General features: G+C 50.3%; 1 protein-coding gene across 4 annotated transcripts; it reads right to left on the bottom strand.

Moving 5' to 3' along the window:
- Positions 1 to 740: 740 nt before the first annotated feature.
- On the bottom strand, positions 741 to 17,247 carry Rbck1 (RANBP2-type and C3HC4-type zinc finger containing 1). Of its 4 annotated transcripts, none has more exons than XM_021150148.3 (13): positions 17,100 to 17,247; positions 16,638 to 16,726; positions 15,548 to 15,692; positions 11,601 to 11,694; positions 10,660 to 10,858; positions 8,783 to 8,898; positions 8,525 to 8,698; positions 7,446 to 7,606; positions 6,403 to 6,514; positions 3,421 to 3,600; positions 3,007 to 3,105; positions 2,597 to 2,740; positions 741 to 1,320 (listed from the first exon to the last, which is right to left on the bottom strand). In XM_021150148.3, exons 2-13 carry the CDS (start codon positions 16,657 to 16,659, stop codon positions 1,240 to 1,242), a joined length of 1,527 nt encoding a protein of 508 aa, XP_021005807.1. In that variant the 5' UTR covers positions 16,660 to 16,726; positions 17,100 to 17,247; the 3' UTR covers positions 741 to 1,239. The 4 variants fall into 4 exon arrangements, with proteins under 4 accessions (XP_021005807.1, XP_029330104.1, XP_085689477.1 ...); XM_029474244.2 differs by having other exon boundaries at positions 15,548 to 15,689; XM_085833351.1 differs by lacking the exon at positions 17,100 to 17,247 and having other exon boundaries at positions 16,638 to 17,033.
- Between the last annotated feature and the right edge of the window lie 5,687 nt (positions 17,248 to 22,934).

Genomic DNA, 22,934 nt, shown 5'->3' with positions numbered 1-22,934 from the left:
TTTCCCAATACCATGGAGGCCAAGGCAGGAAAAACGACTGCCACAAGTTCAAGGAAAACCTGGGCTACATCAACCTTATATCTAAAATCAAAGCAATCCTTCACAGTCCAGGGGCCTTTCTGAGCCCACTGAGGCTGTAGGTCCATCCAAGGATACATACTCCAGGATGTAGACACCCTGGAAAAGCTACCTGCCCTAGCATCTGGAGTGAGTTTTGACCACGGGCTTACTGTTAAGGCTCACATTGTGGGAAGACAGAGATACTCAATCTCAGAGGAGCTGAATGGGCCGGAGTGGAGAGAAACCACCAGACCAGACATCACAGCATGGCGCTTCCATCTTGCCTCTGCTCTTAAAGCAGAAAGGACTGCTTGGTTTCAGCAGTTTCAGAAACTCCTCTGCTCTTCTCCTTAGATACCCAGAGGGAGCAGCCAAGCCTTTCTTCCCAGCCTCCAGCTGCTGCCTTGACCTCCCTCCCTAGCATCCCTCTAAGCTTCAAGCCCTTCTCGATAAATTTCCCCAGTCTGGGCTAATACTGCCCAAGCAACCTTGTCCCAAGAGTTGGGCATGGTGGTGCCAGCTCTGCTACAGGGGTCCCAGAGCTGAGCCAGCCTTATTCCCCCAACCACCAGAACCAACAGATCACCTCCAGGTTCTGTTCCAAGCTCTCCAGAGCTCACCATCCTGCTTGTGTGGTACCCAGCCTAGGACATTGTTCCCTCAAGCATGACACCTTTCCCTTCTGGGAAAATCACTTTAATTCACTTAAAGAGGAGGATGCAGAGCTGAACCCCACGGGCTGTTTCCTGACCTACCAATCTACCTGAGCCTTGGATGAATTCACATCAGCTTTAAGAAGTGCCCAGAAAGCCAACAAGGCAAAGGATGAGGCTGTGGGTCCTCAGGGAGCAAGCTCAGGGAAAACAGTCACTCAGAGCACTAGCCAGCCAGGCCTTAGGCCAAGGCTGTGTTTAATTAAGGCTGGTGGCTAGTAAGGGTCGGGTGGCTAGTGCAGGGCCATGAGGTCTGGGCAGCCACCCCTTGAAGCAACAGAGGCAGTGCAACTGACATCAGCTCAGCTGGGTCCTTGTAACACAGCAATCAGACTGCAGTACAGCTCAGGCTTTCTCCCTTACCAAGCCTAAAGGTATGGTGGCCAAACCAGGTCAGTCCCTGGCCTAGCCCTGTTCAGTGCTATACATGTGGGGCTGGGTCAGTATGAGAGCCACCATCGTCGACTTAGTGGCAGTTTTGACAGCTTGGGTGGCATGGAATCCCATTGACCCGGCAGCGGCAGCCACCACTGGTGTCCCCTGGGCCCTAAAGGATAGAGAAAAGAGGGTATCAGGTTGGTAAAAACAGGCTATGCCCCAAAGTCACTCTATCAGCCCAAGGCAGGGCCCATCTAAAGGTGCAGTGAGGTTGCCAAAAGCCCTCCTGCAAAGAACAGCCTCAGCAACCTCAGGGAGGTAGTCATGAAGGCCTTTAACCCCATCCCAACCTCTCCAGCACCCTTAAACTCCACGGTCTTCCCCAGGCCAGAGAGAGAAAGGGATCTAGCCGTAGGTGGACCAGCACCCAGGCAGAAGGAAAATGTACAGTGCCTCTGGGTCCACCAGCACTGACTGCCACCACCCAGGCACTCACAGCCTGTGACTCGCATCCACAGAGCACTTCTCTACTTCTTGTGTCTGGCAATCCGAGACAGGCCCTGGCAAAGATGTGCCAGAGGGAGGGACTGGCAAGCCTCCTTCCAACTCCAGGCTGACCTTGACTTATTCTCCCCTCAAGCAGAACAGCAGGCTTTGCTGCACAGGCCAGGTCAAAGCCTGACAGACCTTAGCCCCCGCAGAAGCACAGAGGCAGGAGCAGGGGGTTGGTGCTCCAGAACTATTTTCGTGTCTCTCTGCACTTCCAAACAGTAGCGTTTGAGAACCTCCAAACAATGTTTAGATGTAAAAAATTCTTAACCCTTAAACCTATAATCTCCAGCACTCAGAAGGCTGAGGCAGGAGGACTGCCACAAATCCCAAAGCAACCCAGGCTACAGAGTGCAAAGCAGTATTAAACAGTATTAAAAAAATAAATAAGCCAGGCAATGGTGGCACATGTCTGTAATCCCAGCACTTGGGAGACAAAGGCAGGTGGATCTCTGTATTTACAGCCACCCTGGTCTGTTCCAGAGAAACGCTGTCTCAAAAAAATAAAAATAAAATCTGAGCATATGCTCGCGCTCTCTCTCTTCTCTCTTTTCTTCTCTCTCTCTCTTCCCCCCCCCATCCCCCTTCTCCTTCTCCCTCCTGCTCTCTCTCTAGCACGCACACATGGGTGCACAAACAATAAAAAACAAAGTTAAGCCAGGCAACAGTAGCACATTCCTTTAATCCCAGTACCTTGGGGGGAAGAGGCAGATGACTCTCTGATTTGGAGGATAGCCTGGTCTACATTATGAGACCCTGACTCAAAATTAAATATTTAAATAACAATCTTTCCTCTTGGGCTATACATGGTAGGCTGGACTGAGTTCATAGCTGAAGTACTGCGTCCCACTCCAGTTACTAACCTCCCTCAGCTCTCCAGTACCCTGAAGACTCACCCCCGGGCCCCAGCGTGGGCCCTTGGTGACCCAGCAGATCTCAGTGTGGCAGACTGTACAGCGGATCCAGTCACAGCCGTCCTTCTTCTGCACCACAATCCGGCACTGTGGGCAGTGCATGGCCTCGCCCTGCTGCAGCATCACCTGGGGAGGGGAGCTACTGAGGCCCTGGCCTTGTTCTCTGCAGTGTACACTCCCTCAGCCTGGCAGCGCTAGCCACCACTTCGTTACAGAGGGCTCCCCAACCCAGACTCTTCCTTCAGTTCCATACATGACACCCTACGGAAGTCACACCCTGCAATGGGGGTTTGACCAGGAGGAAGTCTTGGCCTCCAAGAACATGTGACCTTAGTCCTTCCTCAGAAGCATCCACGACATTTGTCCCCAGGCCCTTGCCAAGACTGCCTTACCTTTAGCATCTCTGTCGTCTGCCGGGCAGCCACATCATTCTGAGCCCGCAGGGCCAGGTCGTCTTGGTATTCCCTGCAATTCATGCGCTCATGGATGGCCTGGAGGGCAAGAAGCTCTTGAGTGAGACATTCCCCAAGGGCTCAAGCTGTGATGAGCAGAAGGGGCCCAACCCCAGCAATGAGTGCCATCAGTGAAAGCCCTCACTTAGAAAGCCTATACCCATTTTACAGAAGACGCAGGGTTCAGGAAGGGGGAGCCAGGACCATCAGTAGTAGGAGCCTAATATAAATCCCATTTTAGATGCTGATGGGTATTGTAACCCCTAAAGCAGCTCTCCACTAGGCTCAGACTGCAGCCCCTGCAGCTGCCACAGACAGTCCTAGCAAGGCCCAGCTAGACGGTCCCTGTCTCACCTTGCAGAGCAGGCAGTTGACACGGGTGCACACAGGACAGGTGAACTCGTTGACATCATCCTCAAAGAAACACCAGCCCCTGCAGTCGGGGGTCTTGCAGTGGTAGCTCAAGGTGCTTCGGTTCTCTGCGATGGACACACCCAGATCCAGGAAACGCTGGTAGTCCTCAGGGGACAGGAGCTGCACATACACAGCTTTGCTGCTGGGGTTCAGGATACCCAGCAGATGCCCTCCTCCTATCAAATGGTCTCAGGAAACCAAGCACTTCAACCCTGTCCCAAGCTCCTCTTCCCCCACCTATGCAGTTTTTTGGGGGGTTGGGGGGACAGGGACAAGGTTTCATGTAATAAATGCTGGCCTTTAACAACTGGAGGGTCTCTACTTCCCAAGGGCTGGCATTACAGGTGAGCTATAATACACAACTCAAGCTCTGTTCTTCACAGAGCCCCTTGAGCACTTAAAACCTCCACTTAGACAGTCCAAATGGCACAAACCTATCATCCTAGCACCTGGGAAGCTGTGGCAAGAAGTGGGCGAAGCTGACAGTGCACAGTCATGGTGACTATAAAGCTTAAGTGACAGTGCCTCAGAAGTCCTAGCTAAGGACTTAACTGTGGACAAACAGCCAACAGTTCAAATTTAATGAGGAAACCGGACACGAGTGACGGGGGACAAAGGGGTTCAATTCCTATCTATCTGGGAGTCATGAAACCCAGTCCTTTGAAGGCTGAGACAGAAGGGTCATTCAGAGTTCAAGGCCAGCCTGGACTATATATATAGCAAGACCTGTCTCAAAGGCAAATCAGTATCCAGGTACACTGCACTCTACAATGTGGCAACATCCTAGACCTGACCATCTTCTGGTGCCTCTGCTCCACACAGAAGCAGAGCTAGGGAGCTGCACCTCCCAGCAGGGAAAGCTAAGCTGAGAGGAGAGGCAGAGAAGGCGTGTCAATGAGAGCTGAGATGCTCCTTAAAGGAGCCTTGGCAAACAGCAAAGTGAGTCAGTGGGAGACCCAGGCCTCTGCTCTGTATGTTAGCTGGGTGGTGCTTATGGAAGTTACGTATGGCAAAACTCACATACCTGTACACCTAGAAGGTATACATTCTGTCTTGTGTGAACCACAATAAATGATGTTTACCTCAAAACCTCAGAATTCCAGCCTGGAACCAATGAAATGGCATGGCAGGCAAGGGTGCTTGCTGCCAAATCTGCCGACCTGAATTTGAACTCTGAGAAGCACATGGTTGAAAAGACAGAATTGATTCCGGCTAATTGTCCTCTGAACTCCATACATGCTGGGTGTGTTACACACTTGATACATACACAAGAAAATGCAACTATAAAAGAAACATATGGGGTGGGTAGTAGTACCTGCCTTTAACCATGCACTCAGGAGGCAATGTCAAGTGATCTGTGTGAGTTAAGCCAACCAAGACTGTTAGATAGTGAAACCTTGTCCCAAAACAACTACAACAGAAGTCATCTGCCAAGAAAGAGGGAAACAGGACAAAATGCTACTAGAGGATGTCAGGATGTCTAGGGCTCACAGAGTTGAAGGTGTTTTTTTCTCTTTTATTTCTATTACCTGCCACTTATTGAAAGCACCACCACCAGACCGCTCTACGGACACCTGTTTCCTCTTGCTGCCACACCTGAGGCTTGAGTCAGGGCCTGAGGACAGACATCTAGGGTGTCCTGCATGCAATCCTTATATAAATATGGCCTTCTCGGGAAACCTCTGAGCCAGTGACAAGAGCTAGTTACAGGTCTCTCCAGACCTGTAAGGATACCTCAGCAATGCCCAGGACTGACCCACTCAGAAGCCTCCAGACAAGGTTAAAACACAGCTGCTTGGAATATAGAATTGAAATTCCCCAAGTTCTACTCTCTCAGATCCCCTTCCCACCTCAGAAGGGCCCCTTGGGCTAGAGAATCGTTTCATAATATTTTGGGAGACTTCAGAAGTCAGAGGAGACGGGGGTGATGGGAAGGAAGGGGGGGAAATCTGTGCGTGCCTGGAGTCTGCCATCTGGATCCTGGCCACTGCCATCCTTTTTTAAGCCTACGGTAGAACTCAGGTGCTGCGAGTGCTGTATTCGACCTACTAGCCCTTAGCTTTGTAAAACACCCGAGCTATCTGATTCAAGCTGGCCTCAAGCTCTTCTTTCACCTGATGCTTCAGCAGTGCTGAGATGACAGGGTGGACTGTCATACTAACCCTTGAATGGCCACATCACCACAGGATGTCACCCGAATGGTTCATGTTGGCCCCTACAGGGAATCGGCCTGAGCATGTAGTCCGCACTGATAAACAGGGTTACAGCTGACCAGTCTTTGCACGCTTACTGTTGTGTCTGAAACACTGAAACCTCACTAACCACTACCATGTGATAGGCCTGTACAGCCTACATGTGCAGGGGACTGCAGTAGACGGCTCTTCTAGAGAAGGCCATCATGAACCATCTCACACCACTGAGCAGATAATCCAGGATCCAACTCTGAAATTCAGACACCCCAGCTCCACCCAGTGAAGCACAGCCTTGCACTTTACAAACCACAGAGTCTTGGGACACCAGGCCTGGAGTGAGTGGCTACAAAGCAAAAGCAGTTGACACAGCAGCTGCACACGCCTGCACACACTAGCAGATGTCACCTGTGGTTCTGATAGCGGACAAAGGGCAGAGGCTGAGTCTGCCATAAGGTCACACAGCGAAGCCGCAGCCACAGCTCCCACCCACTGTAACTGCAGCCCTTGCTGCACTGGTGATGAAGCTAAAGCAGCTGAGGTTTCACCTAACCCGCCCCCACCGTCACCCCCAGCTGCCCTGCGTAGGCCCCAGGCCCTCCCAATGAACTCTTGGGTGATGTCTGCTGGGGAGGCAAAGAGCTGATGCGCTTGAGCAGCGCCTGAGCAGTGCCTGTTGCAAGCTCCAGGCCAGTTCCCAGGGCTCAGAACGCCTTTCCACCCACAGCCTTACCGCCCGGATCTCTCTCTCCAGCAGCTTGCCGGGGCATGAGTAGGTGCTGTCAATGAAGGGGCAAGACACCTCCGCCTCCTGGCTGTTTCGGATGGTGCCCTGCAGGCACTCCCTGGGCAGGGGAGGGTGGCAGTTAGGCTCGTGCCAACCTTCGCAGGGACTCCGGCCCTCGGATAGGAGGGCCTGATCCCGGGGCCCTTCCTTCCCATTCCTCTCAGCCCACCACCAAGGGCCCCACGCTTCTATTCACCCCACCATCCCTGTGGCTCTGGTCTGGGGCACTGGCATCCCTGCCCAGGGGACTGCAGTAACCTCCTCCTTGGCCTCTGCCTCTACCCAGTCCAAGTGCCACTGCCCAGTACTGCAGCAGTGCCACCCAAAGGGGACCAGACCGACTGCTGCTTGGAGCGTGTCACCTGCACAGGCACAACTATCCTGTCCCACAATACCCACCATCCCTCTGCTTCCTGGTCTCACAGGCAGCTTTCCAGCCTCTACTCCAGCATGACTTTTGAGGGGTTCCATCCCACAAGGCACACAGCCTAGTTACTTAGCCTGTGGTGCCGTATACATTAACACAGACTGCACACTGGAACACAAGCTAGAAGGGGCACTCCACCAGGGTCCACCATGGTGAATGAATAATACTTCCCCAGCTCGGGAAAGCCGACGCAGAGGGCAGAATGCTGTGGGCTGTTAGGGGGAGCTAGAACGACACCTGTTTCATTTCTGAATTCCCTGCAAGCTGTGTGGCTTGGCAACATGGGTGCTTGGATTCTCTGAGCCTAGTCTGTCTTTCTTTTTTTTTGATTTTGGAGACAAGGTCTCAAACAGCCCTGGCTGGCTTTGAACTCACTATACAGCCGAAGCTAGTCTTGAACGTCTGATCCTCTTGCCTCCAGCTCCTGAGAGCTGGGATTTCAGGCATAAGCCACAATAACTCTTGCATAAACAGTGTTTTGTGGGCATCCAATGAGATAAGGAACAAGGCCACAGACATTTTACTCTGGCAACACTGTCACTGGGTGGGAGTGGGGCCGCACCTGCAGAAGGTGTGCAGACACTCACGCAGCACCACGGCCTCGCCGGGTGCCAGCACTGAGTAGCACACAGGGCACTCAGTAGGTTCGGTGTTCAGCACCAGGCTCCTCTGCTCCAGCTGCACGTGCTGCAGGTAGTTCCCCTCCTGCTGCTGCTGTTTCCGCTGGGCACATGGGCAGGGCGGGGCCACCAGGAGGGTCAGGGTCTCAGTTGGTCAGATAAGAAGTGGGACAAGGTTGGGGTAGGATGGGGGCACCAAGGTAGTAGTGGGCTGGGAATATGGGCAGGCCAAGAGAGCTGGGAAGGGCTACAGCAGAGTAAGAAGCCAGACGGGGGGGACAAGGATGAGGGGACAAGGACAGTAGAAAAAGACAAGGTTCAGGGTACAAGAGGAAGTGGAGGGGGAGGGGGTCCACAGGGCTCAAACTCCGGAAAAGCAGGGCAGTGCTGGAGGAGTGGTCAAGGCTGGGGACAGAGTGAGGCTGGAGAAAGCTTGCTAGGTATGGGGTTGTGGTCAAGGTGGAGCAGGCTACACTGACCCCAAAGGGAATGACGGAGGGCAGAGCATGCTCTCGGAGGGGGAGCACCAGAGTGGGGTGTCCACAGAATCAGTGTTTATGATGGAACTGACTACTCTAGGGAAATGAGAGCGGACAGAGTCACTCCCAAGCAGCACAAGAAGGTGATGGATGCGAGAGGAAGGGACAGGAGGTGGAGTATGTATCTAACAGGAGCCAGGGTGAGGTTACAGGCCATGGGGGTAGGATCTGACTGACTGGGGAATAGCACACTTAAGAGTCACAGATGAAGCACGGCTGAGGATGCTTGTGTACATGGCGGGAGGGGGTGTCAAAGCGAGGACGCAGAGCAGGTGAAAAGCCTAGCTGTGCATCACAACCAGAGAGTGAGCATCAGCCAGAGAACTGGCCTCAGAGAGAGGCAGCTCTCAGTCAAGGCCAAGGTTATGGCTTAGCAGTGTGGTCACGAGGTGAGTGGCACAGCAGTATGCAGGTGGTTTTTTTCTGGCTCAGGCCTTCCTCAAACAGCCTTCAGGTGCCTGTCCCTGGACCTGTGTGCCCACCTGCTGGTACTGGCGCAGCGCCTCCTCCTCGCCGGCCAGGCGTGCTCGCTCTTCCTCGTCAGGCTGGTATGAAGCAGGTATCTGGTAGGTCTCAGGCCTTGCACGACAGCACATCTCACACCCAGGCCGTGTGGGTTTGTTGATGAAAGTGCAGCCAGGGCACTGCCAGCCCACCTGGGTGCAGACGGGCTGTGAGCTCGGCTGTTGAGCTTGACAGGGAGGGCAGGGCACAGGTGCCCACAAAGTAAGGCAGCTTACCGGTGGTGACTCCGGTTCTGCATCTGGCTGTCCCGGCTCCTGGTTGATCCTGGGCTTCGGAAGGACAGGTTCCAGGGGCCCCCGTGACTGAAGGGTGAGATCCTTGAAGCCCAAATCTGCAGAAGGAGTCATGTGTGGCATCTAGGTAACCACATGCTGAGCTGGCCAGACACAACCCACCTCGAGTCAACTCCCAACTCCACAGTGTTTCTAGACCCCTCCCAAAGGAGAGCCAGCCTCTGTCCAACCACCCACTGCTGCAGGCTAGGTGGGAAGCCATAGTCCAGGAATACATTTGGGGGTATGGTGGGGGTAGGGCTATAGTTTGAAAAGTAAGATACCTACCACTTGGGATACCCCAAGTCTAAGGCTTTACTTCACTTTACCCATAACTGGCTTCATGAGCTCTGTCCCGTTTAAGAGGAGCCCCCAAGCACGGACTCCACCATGCTGAAATGCCCACCACGGAGAAAGAGGACTGAACACGATAACCAGGAATCAAAGGGGATCAGGGCTGGGAGGGACTGAGATGTGGCAGCTGAATGCCATATCTTTTGCCACCAAGGACACTGGTTGGACAACTGGCAAAAACCCAAACGAGACTGACTATACTTGTGTCAATGTCAACCAGAGAGAGGGCTCAGTGGGCAAAGCCACTTGCCACCAAGCCTGATGACCTGAGTTTGAGCCCTTGGACCACACAGTGAAAAGAGAATTGGCTCCTGCAAGTTGTCGTCCTTCCTTCCCATATACTCTGTGGCACATGCATGGCTACACACATACACACACACACACACACACACAGAGAGAGAGAGAGAGAGAGAGAGAGAGAGAGAGAAACAAGCAAACAAATAAATGTAATCTTTAAATTATTTACTTACTTTGTGAGGAGGTTGTTGGTTTTTGGTTTTTTTGTTTTGTTTTTTTCCAAGACATGGTTTCTGATAAAGTTTTGGCTGCCCTGGAATTCATTATGTAGACCAGGGTGGCCTTGAGCTCAAAGACCTGCCTACCTCTGCCTCTTAAGTGCTAGGATTAAAGGCATGTGCCACTATGCCCAGCCCAAAAAATGCAATTTTTTAAAAATTAAAAAAAAAAAAACAGACGGATTTCTGAGTTCGAGGCCAGCCTGGTCTACAGAGTGAGTTTCAGGACAATCAGGGCTACACAGAGAAACCCTGTCTCGAAAAATCCAAAAAAAAAAAAAAAGTCTATTCTTCATTGATGTTAATTTCCTGCACTGAAGGGTAAAGCAGGAAAATTACCTTTCTTTTTAAGAAACTACACAAGTATTCAGGGGAGGAAGAGCCTACTTATAGTTACTTCTAAAATGTCTCCAAAGACTCTGCACCCGGAAAATGAACAACAACAACAACAAAAAAAAAAAAACCACAAAACAGCAGCCAGGCAGCAGTGGCAGAGCCTTTATTCCCAGCACTCAGGAGGCAGAGGCAGGCGGCAGATCTCCGAGTTCAAGGCCAGTTTGGTCTATAGTGTGAGTTCCAGGATAGCCATGGACAGCTATACAGAGAAACCCAGTCTTGAAAAAAACAAAAAACAAAACAAAGAAGGAAAATGTTTCTCTGTACAACTCTCCCACTTTTCTACAGGTCTAAAATACTGCAGTAAAAGCAACCATACTATACCTTAGTTATCTCACCAACATACAGACAGAAACACAGAAAACTGAGGGACAGACAGAAACAGCAGTGAGCTTGTCTCAGCTCACACGGCTAGCAAATGCCAGGCCAGGACTAAACGGCCCCTCCCTTCATGCCAGCTATGCCCAAGAGTTCTATGGAGAGCTCCCTCCCCCATCTGACATCCTCGTTCATGGACAGGGCCCTCCAGCACATCGCTGACAGAAAAGACTTCACCTTCCAACATTCGCAGCTGCCGCTGCCGCTGCAGCTCTTGCGGGTTGAGTGACGTGTTGCGGGCTGACAGCAGGTAGAGATAGGCACCGTCTCCATTCCGCCGAATGCCGTGTGAATGCAAGGTCTCCTGGTCTCGTGCCAGCCTCTGTCCAACCACCCACTGCTGCAGGCTAGGTGGGAAGCCATAGTCCAGGAATACCTTTGGGGGTGCAGTGGGGGTGAGGTTACAGTTTGAAAAGTAAAATATCTACCACTACACTCACATTTGATCCCAGGTGGAGGCGCTGTTTTCTGAGACCGTGGAACTGTTGCTGGGGAGGCCTGGCTAGTGTAGGTGGGCCCCGAAAGCTGGCTTTGAAGGTTAGAGTTTACCCTGTTTTGGCCCCAGCTCTTTACTCCTTGGCCTTATGAAAAGCCACAACTGAGGTCTAGCACAGCAGTGGTGCGGACCTTTAATCCCAGAACTCAGGAGGCAGAGGCAGGTGGATCGCTTTAAATTAGAGACCAGCCTGATCTACAAAGTAAGTTCCAGGCCACCAGAGTTGCTTAGTGAAACTCTATCTACAAAAGGAGAGAGAGGAAGGCTGGAGAGAAGCCTAGTGAGTCAGAACACTTGCTCGTGCAGGACCTGGGATCACCTTCCAGCACACACAAGGTGACTCACAATCGTCCACAACCCCAGTGCCACAGGATACAACCGGCAGACACATGGAACAACACTCGCATGCAGGCAACCATTCATATACATAAAGTTAAATATGTAACTCTAAAAAACATTTAAGGGGGATAAGAAATAAACAAAACAAAACAAAACAAAACCCTGCAGTCGCAAGTTCCTGACCCCTAGATGGAGTTTCTCAAGCACAGCCTTGCTGCTGCGATGCACAATATCCTGGACTGTGAGGCAAAAATGAACCTCTCCTCCCTCCACCTTTACTCACCATGTCCTTAAGGGAGGCCACTGTCATATCCGGGCGTACTGTGAGCCAAATGGTGACGGTGTGCATGTAGGCATCCTCCACACTCACACAGAGCCTGTGGAAAACAAGGGGAGGTAAGGATTGGGGGCTGCTGGCAGCGGACAGTTCAAGTCTGCACATGTGCAGAGGCTATCTGCTGGTTAGAATTTTTGTCAACATATACAAGTTAGAAAAGAAAGTATCAATTGAAAAAATGTCTCCATCAAATTGGCCTGTCGGCAAGCCTGTGGGACATTTTCGATCCTTTTTAAAATTCAAATTTTTAAAAGATTTATTTCCTGTGTTTGAGTGACTGCCTGCACAAACACATCCACACCACTTGCTACCTGGTGCCTGTGCAAATCAAAAGAGGATGTCAGACTCCCGGGAATCTGAGTTGCAAAGAATAGTGAGCCACCACGTGGGTGCTGAGAACCAAACCTGGGGCTTCCAGAGAGTAGCAAGCACTCTTAACTGCTGAGTGACATCTCCAGCTGGGCTGGGGCCAGTGCCACCTCTGAGCAGATGGCCCTGGGTTGTATTAAAAAGCAATCTGGGGGGCTGGTGAGATGGCTCAGTGGGTAAGAGCACCCGACTGCTCTTCCAAAGGTCCGGAGTTCAAATCCCAGCAACCACATGGTGGCTCACAACCATCCGTAATGAGATCTGACGCCCTCTTCTGGTGTGTCTTAAGACAGCTACAGTGTACTCACATATAATAAATAAATAAATCTTTAAAAAATAAAAAAAAAATTAAAAAAAAAAATAAAAAAATAAAAAGCAATCTGAAGCCGGGCACTTGGGAAGCTTAGGCAGGCGGATTTCTGAGTTCAAAGCCAGCCTGGTCTACAAAAGTGAGTTCCAGGACAGCCAGGGCTACACAGAGAAACCCTGTCTCGAACCGCCCCCCCTCCCCACAAAAAAAAAAAAAAGCAATCTGAGCAAGCCTGGAAGAGCAGAAGCGGCATTCCTCCACAGACTCGGCTTCAGTTCCTGTCTCCGGGTTCCTGACCCCACCTCCCTCAGTGATAGAATAGAAGCTGGGATGCATTAGCCAGGCTTTTTCCTTCCCAAGCTGCTTCCGGTCGTGGTGTTTATTCCAATAGAAAACAAAAGAGAACAACCTGCACGGACAGTCCACACTGGGAGAATCTCTCTGAATCTCCACCCAACAGGAAGCACTGCCTATGCTCTGTGCTGGCTCACAGGAGCTGAAGGAACAGCAGTACTGGGGATGAGCCAGGGCCTTGCACTAGGGGAATGTTCTACAGCTGAACTGGGCCTCAGCCCCTTATTATTCATGTGTTTTATGTGTGTGAGTACACTGTTGCTGTCTTCAGACACACCAGGAGGAGGTATCAGATCCAATTACGGATGGTTGTGAGCCACCATGTGGTTGCTAGACATTGAACTCAAGACCTCTGGAAGAGCAGTCTACTCTCTTAACCATGGAACTATCTCTCCAACCCAGAAGTTTTTTGTTTCTGTTTTGTTGTTGTTTGTCTTGATATATATTTTCTAGCCCTTTATTTTTATTTTGAGACAGGGTCAGTAAATTGCCAAGGCAGGCTTTGAACTTGTCATCTACCTGTTTCAGCCTCCCAAGAAGCTGTCACCAAGTCGGGCAAATTCTTTTGTAGGGGAAAGGGAGATTCTTTTGGTTTTGGTTTGGTTTGGTTTGAAACAGGGTCTCATGTAAGGCTGGTCCTGAACTCCCTCTCAAGCTGAAGATGCCCTTGAACTTCCGATCCTCTATTCCAATGTCTAAGTGTTGGGATTATGGTCTGCTCTGGCTGCACCTGTTCCTCTCTTCTGCCCAACGAGCAACATCTGGTGTTGAACATACACCTGACATTAGTCATTTAATCCTTTCCAGCAGCCTGAGGCAGGCCCGGCCATATCCTTTTCCAGATACACACATACTATGGTAGCCATGCTGCAGGAGCAATCAGTAACTGCCAGAGCGACTTAAGTCCAAACTGCATCATTCCAAACCATGTCTAACTTTACTTCTGGTGCTGGGCACTAAATGAAGAGCCTCATACGCCAGGCAATCACTCCACCACCGAGGGCATGCGTTCTTACTCTAGTCTATAAGCATCAGTTTTCTCGGGGATCTGCAAGCTTATTTTGTTCTTCGGTTTGTTTTGAGCCAGGATCTCACTATGCAGCCTAGACTAGCCATCCTCCTCCTCCTACCTCAGCCTTCCAAGTGCCACCTAGCATTACAGATGTGTGCCACCATGCCTGGCTCCTGAAACATTGCTGAAAGACCAAAAAGCAAGAAAAATTAGAATGCAAATGAAGAACTGAGCTGAACCCCAAGGAAAACAGATAACCTATGCCACTGGACCCAGGTCCAGCCTTCTGAGACCTGGGAGGGCCATGGGAAACAGTGTATCATCTGAGCAAAGACAGCCAGGTCAGGCAGTGCATACCCACGATCCCAGCCTCGGGAAGATGATTTCTGCAGGAGGATAGCCCCAAGTTCCAGGTGGCCTACATAAAAAACCCTTGTCTCAGCAGCGCCTGTTCTGAAAAACGCTCCAGGAAGTACCCAAGAAGCTCTTCCAGAAAATGATTTGCTTTTTTGTCAGATCTCACTATTTAGCACTGCCTGGTCTGGAATGGACCATGTCAAACAGGTTGACCTCTAACTCAGAGAGTCACCTGTCTCTGCCTCTTGAATGCCGGGATTCTAGGAATATACCACATGTCCGAGGCAGGAAAATGATTCTGATACGCAACTATTGGTAAAGAATAAATAAATAAATAAACAAACATACAAAGACTCAAAGTTGTCTGTCTATGTTTTCATAGGAGAGGGGTTTTCGTTGTCTGGGTGTTCTTGTGAGACATGGTTACACGTATTCAGGATGGCTCTGAAACTCCTGATCCTCCTGCCTCTACCACCCAAGTATTGGGATTACAGGTGTGCACCACCACACTGGGCTAAGACCATATTCTTAATCTTCAAACTATCTTAGGAGTTTGGAAACAAAAGCTTACAAGCTTTACACTCTATTACTCTGCCATGAGGAGCAACTCCATAGTAACAAATACTAACCATAGCAACCTGTGGGTCCTGACTAACTCTTTCACAGGGGTTGCCTAAGACCATCAGAAAACAGATGTTTACATTATAATTCATAACGGTGGCAAAAACAGTTATGAAGTAGCAACAAAAATAATTTATGGTTGGGGGTCACCAAACATGAGGACCTGTCCGAAAGGGTCCATAGCATCAGAAACACTGCCATTAAGGAAGGCTACACATGTTCAGAACCAAAGAGGGGGAAATTATGGAAGCCTTGTAGTAACAAAGCAAAATCTATAAGTTACTATATTACCAGGTTTGTTACTTTGTACCTGTAACGCCAATATTTCCAAAATAAAACTGTCCTGAGTTGAAAGCTAGCCATGGCTACACAGTGATTTACAGGTTGACTGGGATTACAGAGTAAGACTTAGTCTCTAAAAACAAGGGGTAAATTAAAAATTAAAATACTGGTTGAAGAGCTGTCTCGATGGGTGAAAGCGCTTGCCCGTGCTAGCGGGCCTCCAGATCCTATTGTGGGAAGGACAGAACTGTCTCCTTAAAGTTGCTCTGACTTCAACACATTTGAGGAATAAACCCCATGCTTGCTTCTAGAGGCAGACACTAACTCTGGAGGATCTGCATGGCCCCTGCACCAAAGGACACCTATTGTGCAGGGTCCTCTTAAAAGAAAAAAATAAACCCCAGCACAGCCTACCCCATAGCTCACAGCTGATGAGCGAGCGACTAGGCTTTGAAGCGCAATCTCCTACAAGAGAACCTGCCTGTGAGGGCCTGGGTTTGATCCCCAATACTGCAGGGCGGAAAACAGATAACCTGTGCACAGGCAGTCAAGAGGCCTCCAGTCCCCTTTAATGCAAGGCACACTCACCTGATGTCCTGTGTTGGGGAGACCTCGGGTTTTACTTGCACCCTGAGGGGCACCCTCTGTTCTGCCAGCCAGGTGGCATACTTGATAGCAGCCTGTTCATCTCCGCCAGCCACTGCCCGGGCAAGGCTCAGGGCCATCTCCTCTGCTGAAGGTCGGCAGAGAGCAAGCAGGTTAGCATCAGTTTATGTGGGGAGGCTGGAGAGGTGACCCTTGGTGCTTGCTTTGTCTTGCTTCTCTAGTGACTGACTGTATCTTCTGCACATGGCTATGTTAAAAGTTCTTTATGTTTATGGGGGAGGTGATTTTTCCGGTCCTCACTCCTCTGTACCCTGGGCTCATGGAGTCCTCCCTCCCCTGTACCCTCTTTCCTCCATGCTCACAGAGTCCTCATACTTCCATTCATTTATCTGACAAGCATTTCTTGAGCTCTCCTGTATGCCACCCACTATTCCAGAAAGGAGACTCTTTTAACAGCAGTTAAGTCGAAGAGCGTTCTTCTCCTTATAAAACTCTTTAAGTTCAACAAGAAAATAGAAAATTAAAACTTGATGAGAAAATCAGACTGTGGTCCATTCTAGTCATAACTGAGTAAGGAGGTCAGGGGAGACCTCTAGGAGGTAAGGGAAACTGAGGCCTTAAAGAGTGGTTGCTGGGCATTTCAATATCCCAGATTGTGGGCAAAGGCCTTGGGCAAGTAGTGGTTGGGACAAAACAGAAAAGCCATGTACTAGAGGCATAGCTCAGAAATAGAGCATTTGCCTAGCATGCATGAAGACCCGGGTTCAATCCCCAGTAGTAGACAGAAGAGTTGGTGGGAGTTGGACGCAAAAAAAAAAAAAAAAAAAAAAAAAGGGAGATCCAGGCAAGGTTTCCAGCAAACAGAACAGTGGCATTATCGGAGTTCCCCCAATTCTGGGTGAAAGGGCCAGGGGGAGGGATGGATGTTCCCCTCTCGGTCCTACTCCGGACAACTTAAGTTTGTTTTCCTAACAACCAGGAGCTCTCCAACTCCGTTCACAGAGTCTCCGACCCCTATTTTTGCACTGACTAGGCCTAGGGTCCACTTCCACCAGCTGCAATCGGTGCCCACCTTTCTTGGTCTTCTCGTCCATCTGGCCTGGCTGCGCCCATCCCCTCAGACAGGGCTGCTGCTTCCGGAAAACGCTACTTTGGGGTAACCTGGGAGAGAGCGGGAGGGTAGAAGCGACTCAGCCCTAGCCGGCCTCGTGCGTGTGTCCCAGTCCGCACTCGGGCAGCATCACACTGCCCAGGGTCCGAGGCCGGGTACTGGGAACCAATGGGGCCCCGCGAGGGACACAGACAGCGAAGGAGGCCCCGGGCCAAGTCTGCAAAGGGCGATGAGTAACCACGACCCAAAAGCGAGGGACGGAGGGAGGCCAGCCAGCCAGCCGGCCCGGGCGCCCTAGCGTCCGGAACCCCAGCCCGGAGGCTCGCGCTACCCGGAAGACAGCGCGAGCAGCGTCCCCGGAAGAGAAAGTGAAAGTGGCAGTCCCGGAAGTGCTGCAGACTGAACGCAAAACTGTCTCCTCACCCGAGACTGTGCAGGGTCACCAACCGTGGCAGACCTCTAGACTGTTCCTGGCACTTGCGCGCCACACATGGTTGGGCGGACCAGAGTCACTTGGTCTAGGAGCCCATGATCTCCCCTGGGCCGACCACTAACCCAAGGCAGCGCCTAGCTCTGGGAGGGCGGGGCTAGGGGCTAGTCTGTGGGCGGGGCTAGAGGCGGGGCCTAGAGGGCGAGATATAGGATTGGCTTCTTTGCCCTCTGGTCTCCTTGGCTTGCACTCCTGGAAAGCTATCCTTGCGAGCGTCGCGTCCACGCGTGTTAAGCCTACAGGCTCACAGAGTTGCCAACACACCTATAGGTAGCCCCGGTTCTTGGCCTTCATGCACTTGAGGAAACAGAGGGCTTGAATGTTTATGACTTGCGTAAAGCCACATTGCCGGAGTTTAAATCCAAACGTGGCGTGGCAGTCTCGGGAACCCACCTTGCCACCCTGAAGACCTGTCTTTACAGATTCACGACTTTTCTATTCAAGCAAAGGCTGGGAATTCTTTTCAGCCTCAACTCATTTTACATTTTCTCCCACTTTCATCTCACAGATTAGCAGATACACTGGGCACCCCTCTGCAGAATAGATAACAGAAACACATCCTCTCTTGCCGGGCGGTGGTGGTGCACGCCTTTAATCCCAGCACTTGGGAGGCAGAGGCAGGCAGATTTCTGAGTTCGAGGCCAGCCTGGTCTACAGAGTGAGTTCCAGGACAGCCAGAGCTACACAGAGAAACCCTGTCTCGGAAAAGAAAGGAAGGAAGGAAGGAAGGAAGGAAGGAAGGAAGGAAGGAAGGAAGGAAAGAAAAAGAAAAGAAAAGAAAAGAAAAGAAAGAGAAAAACATCCTCTCCCGCACACAGATCTCATCCTGCCGGTCCTTCTCCTGTTTCCCCTCAACTGTCCAAAGGATCCTGTTAAAATATAGGTAAAGGGGCAGGGGACCCAGCTCACTGGGTTAAGTACTTGCTTGCTGGGCATGCATGAGGATCTGAGTTCAAAACTCAGTGGCCCTGGGGTGGTGGGAGTTTATAACCACCTCTGAGCAGGCAAACGGGAAGATACCTGGGGTTCCCTAAACAACCAGGATAGCCTAATCTGTAAGATGCCGGCAGAGACCCTGTCTCAACAAGGTGAGTGGCCCTACAGGAACATGGGAGCACTTCTTCGAACACGAACACACACACACAGACACGGAAAACGTGTATGGAACTTTTCCACCTGCTCCCACCTTTGCCTGCATTCTTCACTATCTCCTTCCCTTGGCTCACTGCACACTGAAGCACTGGCTCTTGAATCCTAGAATGAATTCCTCAGCCACTGTGGACTCCGAGGGGAGCCTTAGCTTACCGGGGACCCCCTAAGTGAACCACATGGAGCCGGGATCGATGCAAAAAGCAAGAGGAATGTATTGTTCCAGTGCACTGGGGTCATCCCAAACCGGAAGGAGAGGCTGCGAGAGACACACACACACAACAACAACAAGCACCATTCGTTCGGCGAGTTCTTATATGGTTTCCAGGGGCAGAATAGAGTAAGCATCAGCAACTAGGCACAATGATTGGCAGGACATTGCACCCTTTAAACTGATTGGTCTTTAGGGAATGAAGTGACAAGGACTTCGAAGGCCGCTTAGGCCCTTTGGTCTAAGTAGTGTTAATTAGCCTTTCCCTTCCGGGAGGGGCAAGTGTTCCATGACCTTCCCACAGTTCCTAAGCTGACCTTTTCACCACGTAGGGAGCTTCTGTTTTAGAATTTTCCAGTTCCGCTGGAAAGGTCTGTAAATCCCAGCACTTGGAAGTTGGAGGCAGGATGCTGGGCTACATGAGACTCTAGTGAGAGAGAGGGGAGGAGGAACAGAGGTGGAAGGCTGTGGAGGAAGGGAGGGAGGGAGAGAGGGAGAGAGGGAGGGAGGATTCCACCTGGGATCTTTTGGTAACAATCATTCTTGGGTTTTGATAGAAAAGATCATTGCTTATAGTTCCCAAATTCTGAGATTATAGGCACAGACATCACACTCGGATTGTTTTGGTTTTGAGATTGGGTCTCACTGCGTAGACCTAGCAGTCTGAATAGGCTTGTAGACCAGGCATGCCTCCAACTGTGTAACCCTCCCATCTCAGCCTACCAAGAACTGAAATTACAAGAGCTTATCACAGCTTTTTTTGTTTTGTTTTTAAAACAACCTCTGCTTCTTTTCCTCTTTCTTTTTAAATGTCTTTAAACTATTTTCTTTAACATTTCACTCTGAAGTATCTGTGTAAATTTTATAGGGCTTCTTGAATCTGTAATATTTGATTTCTCCCTAATTCCCTGTGTAGTCACATCAAATCTTCTGTTTAACATATCATTTGGACTTTGATTTGTTTGTTTTGTTTTGTTTTCAAAAGATTTGTTTATCTTATATATTTGAGTACACTGTAGCTGTCTTCAGGCACACCAGAAAAGGGCATTAGATCTCATTACAGACAGTTGTGAGCCACTATGTGGTTGCTGGGAATTGAACTCAGAACCTCGGGAAGAACAGGCAGTGCTCTTAACCACTGAACCATCTCTCCAGCCCTTGTTTTTTTTTTTGTTTGTTTGTTTTGTTTTGTTTTGTTTTGTTTTAATATTGAGATTCAACTTTGGTTGGACTGAAACTTAACATACAGACTAGACTGGCGGCCTCAAACCTGCAGCAACCCTTGCTTCTGCCTCCAAGTGCTGGGATTACAAGTGGACCCTTCTAAAACATCTGATAGATTATCCAGATCATTGCCGCTTAGTGGAATTCCCTTCTATTTTTGCAATGGTTCCAGGCATCTGTTTATCTGTTTACATACAATCTGCCTCTGTGTGCCAGATGACCAGTGAACTCCAGGTGTGTGTGTCTGAGGGTTTACATTCTTGTTGCCTTGTTTTCTTCTGTAGAACATGTAGATTTCTATAGTGGTGTTCCCATCAGCCCTGACAGCTGCTGTAGGGGGAGGGGCAGATGCACTCTTTTTTTTTTTTTTTTTTTTTTTGGCCTTATCCTTCTCCCTTTAAAGGGCAAGCTGGCATTCTCTTTGGACACTTTTCACCTAAGTAGGTAGGCCCCAACATTCATTGAAACCCTAGTTCTCAATCAGGGTGGCAGTCCCATGTCTCAATGACTCTAAACAAGCAACTCCCTATCTCTGGGTCTCAGTTTCTTCCTCTGCACAATGATAATCATGACAGCTCCTTCTTAACAGCTATTGTAAGACTCTATATAAATTACCAGTTACTGATAATATATATCACATTCTATAACCCCAAAGTTAGCAGTTTAAAACAGTGGACAGGGCATGGTGGTACAACATCTGTGATCCCAGGACTCTGGAGGCAGAGTCAAGAAGGTCACACAGTCTCAGATCCAATTTGAGATACTTCTTTGACACTGTCTCAAACAAACACCCTAAAAATAAACATTTCTGGGAGTCAGGAACAGAAAAGGGCTTCTTAGTGGTTCTGGCTTGATACTGGGAATAAATTTGACTGAGGCTACAGCCTGATTTTCAGGAAACCCACCTTCCTCATGAGCCCGGCTCACCCTGCAGCACACAGTTCTCCCTGGGAGGCTGGCTATACCTAGTGCAGGTGACCCAGGAGTGGGGTTGTTAACCCATCCCCTCAGGAATGCTGGGTTGGCAAGCACCTATTGATTACTAAGCTGAGCTGTATTCCCAGATCAATCTCTTATTTCTTTCCTTCCACCTTCCTTTCTTCTTTCCTCCTATTAACCCCCACATTTGAGGGGCAATGGGCTATGCACAGACAGCCTGGTCTCTAGTCGAGCCTAGGTCTTGAACCCTGGTGGTACCCGATGGGTGGTAATTTCCATCTACATGGGATGGAAGGCATTCGATCATGTCTCCTGGACCCCTGGCTCCTGTGGAAGTTACTGCCCCTATAGCCCCCCACAAGAGAGGCATGTGGCTAGCAGTCACATAGACAATGTCCCAAGCTTCTGGCATTCTGGCTAGACTCCTCCCCACAGCTACCTAGCAACAGGAAAATAGCAGCCCACTATGAGAGGGGCTTCTTGGCCCCTCCTCACTCTCTTTAAGCTTTCTTACTCTCCAGCTCTCCTTCTCTCTCTCTCTTTCCCTTCCCACCTCTCAGCTTTTACCTCTCTTACTCTCTAGCCTTCTCTCTCTCTCTCTTCCCCTTTCTCTCCTTGTGGCCATGGCCAGCCTCTCCCTCTCTCTTTCTACTTTCTCTCTCCCCCCCACTGCATTTCTTCAATAAAGCTCTAAAACCATAGACTGTCTCTGTTCATCAAGGCCTGCTGTGCTTGAACGATGGGATAGGCTTTCTTTTAACCAGTGTCTGTCTAACCTCCTGCCAGGAGGCCTTCTTATGTTGCAGCCACAGACTGGACTAAAGACTCTCACCTGCATGGGAACCACCCAGCGCCCCCTCTCCCTCTGCCCTCTTTCCTTATCTCTGGGGCCAAGTGCCGCCCCAGGGCCCCCTATTCTGTTTTCAGCTTCTCCACTGTATCCAGTGTGGGATGCCGGAGACTGAGAACCTGGTACCTGGGGCTGCCCCTTGTCCACCACCAGCCATGTAGGGTCAGTGGCTTAACACAGCCCGATGCTCGCATCTGCCCACCCAGAGCACAGGAACTCTGGCCAGACAAGGACACTCTCCTACTCTCCCCCCCCTCGCTCCCCCCCCCCCTCCGCCCCACACACATTGTGTTTTTAAAGACAGATCTGGGCTGGGCTAGAGCGATGGCTCAGAAGAGGACTTACAGAAAAAGAATTCTGTTCCCAGCACCCACATGAGGTGACTCACAATTGCTTGTGTCTCCAGTTCCAAAAGATCCTGCTCCCTCCCTGGCCTCCAGGAGCACCTTCGCACACACATAAATAAAAATCAAGTATATCTTAAAAGATAGAAAGGAAGACAGCATTTTACTATGGAGCCTCGCCTGGCCTGGAACACCCTATATAGTTCAGTTAACCTCAACCTCCTCTCTCTCTCTGTTGGAATCACAGGCATATAGCATCACAGGAGGCTCCAATATACACACATATACACAGGTGTATTTATATACATATATTTTTATTATTAGCTACCCATTTTCTGCTTCTCCCATCAAGAAGAAATCCACTTTTCTGCCTACCAGACTAAGCTGTGGGACAGCTTGTGCATCAGACTCACCCTTTCTTGTTGTGTTCTGAAACCCAGAGACCTCCCCCGCATGGCATGATGGGTGAGCCTCTGAAGGACTGCAGGACCGGCCAGCAACTGGACAGAGCCTATATAAGGTTTTGGCTGCAGAACCTTTCAGTGTCTACGTACATCCTGGGGGCTATTGCCAGGGAAGAGTCATGGGACCGATCTGGGAGTGTGGGGAACAATTAGGCAGACTTTCTGGAAGCTTGTCAGGAAAGAGCCATGGCAACAGCAACTGATGCTTCCTGCAAGGTGACGGTGCCAGGTCCTGCTTGTTTTGAAAGCTTTATTGGTGCTGAGAAGATGGCACAGGGCTTAAAGCACGTGTAAACATGGGAGGGCCCACATTCAGATCCTAGAACCTACACAAATGCCTTGGAAATGAGAGACGGGATCCAAGTCTGGCCATATCAGGGAGACCAGGGTTTGACTGTGAGACCCTTCTCAGCCAGGCAGTGGTGCCATGCGCCTTTAATCCCAGCACTCAGGAGACAGAGGCAGGCTAATTTCTGAGTTTAAAGCCATCCTGGTTTACAGAGCAAGTTCCAGAATAGCCAGGACTACACAGAGAAACCCTGTCTAGGAAAAAGAGGGAGGGAGGGAGGGGGAGAGGGGAGAGACCC

The sequence above is a fragment of the Mus caroli genome, unplaced genomic scaffold (assembly GCF_978045245.1).
Source record: "Mus caroli unplaced genomic scaffold, Mus_caroli_1 scaffold_2, whole genome shotgun sequence".
NCBI lineage: Eukaryota > Metazoa > Chordata > Mammalia > Rodentia > Muridae > Mus > Mus caroli.
The sequence above is the reverse complement of the archived record's forward strand: the minus strand, read 5'-3'. Positions and strand labels throughout refer to the sequence as shown.

Coding starts and splice junctions, on each gene's coding strand:
- Rbck1 (XM_021150148.3), bottom strand. CDS start 16,659: ATGGACGAGAAGACCAAGAAAG. Junction 10,859..11,600: donor TGGCCTCCCTTAAGGACATG/GTGAGTAAAGGT, acceptor GCACCCCCAAAG/GTATTCCTGGACTATGGCTT. Junction 8,899..10,659: donor GCAGCTGCGAATGTTGGAAG/GTGAAGTCTTTT, acceptor CTCCTTCTGCAG/ATTTGGGCTTCAAGGATCTC.